This window comes from Egretta garzetta, unplaced genomic scaffold (genome assembly GCF_000687185.1).
Source record: "Egretta garzetta isolate BGI_Z169 unplaced genomic scaffold, ASM68718v1 scaffold339, whole genome shotgun sequence".
NCBI lineage: Eukaryota > Metazoa > Chordata > Aves > Pelecaniformes > Ardeidae > Egretta > Egretta garzetta.
Genome location: NW_009260800.1, coordinates 776,781 through 781,381, shown reverse-complemented (window position 1 = coordinate 781,381; position 4,601 = coordinate 776,781). Strand labels below are relative to the sequence as shown.

Below are 4,601 nucleotides of genomic sequence, written 5' to 3'. Positions count from 1 at the left end.
GATTGGGCAGAGCTGGACGAGTTCCGGGGTGCGATGGGCTGTATGTCTGCCTGAGACGGGGATCTGCTTCCTGCTCCGAAGGAAGCCCGTGAGATAACGCCGGTTCCCGTAACCCACCGGGAGAGCAGAGCGTATGAACGCACCCAGGCTCTATCCTTTGTACACGGTTCTCCACTCACTCTTGCCTCTTTGTGTGTTGTGAGGGTATACCTAACTAGCTGTGACTGCTTCATAATTATATCATGTCATTGATTTTTTTTTTTTTTTTTTTTTTTTTTTTTTATTCTTTATTCTGGGAGGAATCAAGGTTGGGGCCGTTTGGAGCCGTAGCTCACAGTGGCTCTGTTTGGTTTGACGGTCAAAACTGAACCCAAGCGGAAGCCTTGTGTGGGAGCTTCTTTCAGAGCTCATTTCTCAATAATTGCTCGTTTTAACTGTATGTGTCTGCACCTAGATCACTTTGTAAGTTTAAAAGAATAAAGGATGGAGATGTATACCTGTATTTCCCCCCCCACACACACATGCACACAATTAGGACTTCTTACATTAGCTCTGTACCTGGCTTCAATCTTTGCAATTCAGATTAGAGCCCCAGGTCCTACTTCTGATAGAATTAATCTAGTTAAAATTAATTTGAAATACCTCTGCTTTATCTCATGCTGTTGACCGATCCTCTGATGTATTAAAGAGTAAGTCAAGTCTGGTTGTAAAAGCCTTATTCATCTTTCTGTAATTGTTGAAAGCAAAATGTTGTTGGTTTTATCTGGCATTATCCTCCTATTATATTGGCAGAAAATATTATGTAAAGGAGAGTAATATATGCTTTTGCAATTTTCCTTTTTGTAATTCTGATCTGGTTTTTATGGCTAACTGTGGAAGTTGGTCCTAAGCACTGTGTGGAGTTCACGTTTGGACTTTTGGTAGCTGTTAGCTTTTGTATGTATAAAAAGTCACAGTAGGGGGTTAATTCCTTATTTAAAGGTTAGATAGCAATATTCTAGCATGGACAAGGCTTAGGGGTGAAAACTTGACAAATTGTTTTACATGTAGGAACTGGGGTGTCATAATGTACCTACTTCTTGACATGCAATGGTTTGAATTTTTTTAAAAAATTCATAATTGGGATGTGGAGACATACTGATACCATAAAAAGGTTGTCTTTAGTGGTTTCTGAATGTGTTGAACAAATTCACCACTTCTAAATTTCCAATTACAGTAAGAACTGTTGAGGGAAAAAAAACAAACCATAATTTATTCTGTGTGGAGCGTGACACAACACTGTGTTCACCTTGGTGGTTGTAAAAATCATACTGATATAGATAACAAGCAAGTATTCAGTAAGTATTTCTCTTCTACATTTGTGATGTAAACATACAGTCTTGCTTCCTTCCATGCTAATACCTAAATGCTCTCTGAGCCTCTAAATGTGCCTGGGCATTAGAGGCTTTGTTTTAAATTGGTTAACACCACTGTTTTGCTGATACATTGGGGAAATTTTTTGCTGGTTCAAAAAGGCACATGGAGGAGGCAGAGTAATGAATCAGTCTGGCTACAGAGCGTATGTTTATGTTTGTTAAGTAAGTAAATAGGCAATTGATTAATAAGGGATGTCATTAGTAGCTGTCTGCATGGTTTTACTGAAAACTGATCTTGTGAAGCAGTCCTGACTTCATTCTCTTAATGATTTGGTTGATAAAGGGAGTTCACGTAACATATTAGTGCTTGCAAAGTAGAGCAGTTGGCTCAGTAGTACTTAACATTGTGATTTTAAAATGCTCTTTTTAAAGTAGTGTGAGAGCAGTAGATAGATGAAAGCCAGTCAGCTGGTATCTTGGAGTTGGTGGGGAGTTGTCCCCTGGCTGGTGGGACTGCAGAGGTGTCAGAAACCAGCTTCCTTCTATCCAGCATTGATTTGCGGCCTTTTGAAAGTTGTATACAGGATAATCAATTTAAAACTTTTGGGTGGCACAAATGTTAGTGGAATGGTAGTTGACAGTGGCAGGACGCTTGTATGCTCTGCTCTTGATTATGTGATAAAGTGGGTCCACTGAAATAACCAAACATATTTTAGCACACCCTAAGTTTGTGGCCCGTTTCATTCTAGTTAATCATCCGCACTGTTAAAGACTTGATTTTTGTCACTTGACCCACTGAACAGACTAATGAGGGAGGTGGTAGATTCTTCATGTGTTTGATTTGCCGTCTAGTTGGCTGTTCTCTCCTGTCTTGCTGTTGCTTGATGCCAAACGTCAGTATTTTAACTTTAATTCCTTCTTTCTTTCTTTTTTTTTTTTTTTTTTTTTTCTGAAGAGGGCATGGGGTAAGGAAACTTGGATTTGGGGGAAACTTACTGTGTATCAAGAACTTGAGCAGTTACTTAAACCAGAGGGACTGAGTTTCTCTGGTATCTTTTGAGCTACCTGATAACTCTCTTGATTCTGTAATTCACAGAGCAGTCTCCCCTCTGTCTTCATTATGCTTAGGTAACTGTATTTTTGCTGGGATTGTTTTCCTTGAGCAGATTTTGCTTTCATGTAAAAAATGCCCCCCTACCTTCAATTTAATCCATGTGGCTGTTTGCTTTTAAACACTAGATGTCACTATTGCAGTTTGGATGTAAGTGTGTACATACATACATATGTGTGTGTGTGTGTATGCATTTATAACTTACAAATTTTGAACTGGAAAATATAGCTTTTTTCCCCCAAACTTAACCACTCCTAAACATCAAACTGTTCATTAATAATAATCATCAAAATATTAACTAATAATCAGTATCCAAGGCTGCCTTTTCCCTTTTACCCAACCTCTTAAATCACTTTAAATCATCACTGAGGTGAGCAAGCACTTGCACTGGATACTTTCTAATAACTTCGTTATGGTGGTGTATGCGTGCTTGAGGAACTAATTGTAACAGCAAGTAGTACGTGGTCCTGAATTTGGATAACATCCACATATGGAGCAGATTATGCTAATGATGCATCCTTACTAGAAGCAGAACTCCTGATACTTTTTTTTTTTGTTCCTTTTTTTACCCCTAGATTCTGAGTTAAGCTCAGGACTTCCAGAAGACAGCTACTCTTCAGGAGGCGAAGCCCTGGATGGTGATGATGAAGATGAAATGGCAGCCCTTGGCAATGCAGTTGAAGAGGCAGCAAACTCCAAAGCTGGCCCAAGTGCAGGATGGGCAGATGCCATGGCAAAAGTGCTCAACAAAAAGATTCCACAAAATAAGTCCACCATCTTGGCCAAGAATAAAAAACTGGAGAAGGAGAGAGAAAAGGAAAAACAAGAAAGGCTGGAGAAGAGGATGAAGGTGAAAAAAAGATGCAGTATTTCATTGTGTAGCCATAGTCAGATGGGGATATGTGCAAGATTCCCTCAGTGGGGATTTGGGAGAGTGCTCTGAGACTGTCTCAGTTTTGGAATCTCTCCTCCACGGTGATCTCGGGTAGCTTCAATATTTTCACTTTCCAGACAGTCATGCTGTAGGGCTTTTTCCCTTACTGCTTTTTCTGGGCCATCAGGCAGGCTGATCTTTGGCAGCAGGACTGTTCCCAGTCTGTCAGCTTAAGGTGTTTTTGCGGTCAAGGTGGTGAAAGCAGCTCCCTTAAGCTTAGCTTTCTAATTGCTGTTGTTAATTTGGGGTATAATTCACTTTGTTTGCATTAGAAGTTGAAATAGTTCTCTCTTACCGAAAGTGAAAGAGAGAAAGAGAAGAAAACTGTTTTCATTGAAATTCTGCTGCAACTTCCAAAATCAAAGGCCCCTAGGTTGAGATTGCAGTAATCATCGATGTGGTTGTGAATCATTGTTCTCTCCCCTCAATGATTTTCCTGGTAGGAGTTTTCTGTTACAGTGTCTGTGCCCTAAATTGCTTCTGCTTCTGAAATTGTTACGAAGAAAACAAAACTATGTTGGCAATTAAGTCATTTGTTTGAGTGCTTTTAGTGGAACTTTTAATTCCAGGCTGTGATTGATTTGCCTCCAGGCTAAAAATACATTAATAGTTCTAATGTCTCATCTTATGAGTTCTGTTTCAGTGGGATAACCAGGTTATTCACCTGGCAATCTGGGACATGCTGTGGTTAGGCCAGGGCCTGCCTTTTAAATACAGAGAGCATCTGTACGGCGTCTGCTCAGTTATGGTTGTCCTAAATACCTGTTCTCATCCAGTAAATATGTGGGAGTGCTGCAAAGCAGAGGTGGGCTGCAGGTCCCCAAATTGACTTGTTTACCCTTAGAAAAACTTGGGAACAGTCTGCCTTCTGTTAATTTCTTGCTGGTGGAAGCTAGAATAGGGTAGCCCTTTTGATAAAAGGCCAAAACGTGGTCATAATCTCACAAACTCATAGTAGTCTGCATGGAATTATAAAGATAAGGACTGTGAAATTCTGTGAAAAACTTGCATAAAACAGACTAGAACACTGTTAAAATTTTAAAAGGGGGGAAAAAAAATTCACTATCTTACTCCTGAAACAGAGGCTGGGGAAATACAATGTTCTCCTATTGTAGCAGAAATAAAGCTAGTGGTGGTGCGGCCCCTGGTAATGGGAAAGCGGGTCAGTTTGGTTTTGAAACAGAGCACCTCGGGGTGGGGG

The 4,601-nt window shown here is 40.1% G+C and overlaps 1 protein-coding gene across 1 annotated transcript in view; it reads left to right on the top strand.

The window, feature by feature from the left end:
* The first annotated feature begins 33 nt into the window (after positions 1–33).
* Positions 34–4,601, top strand: part of RRP15 (ribosomal RNA processing 15 homolog) — a 21,910-nt gene continuing 17,342 nt past the window's right edge. Inside the window, exons 1-2 of the mRNA XM_009646845.2 lie at positions 34–40; positions 3,042–3,316. Of these exons, the coding sequence (XP_009645140.1) occupies positions 34–40; positions 3,042–3,316 (282 nt within the window). The remainder of the gene's footprint in view (positions 41–3,041; positions 3,317–4,601) is intronic.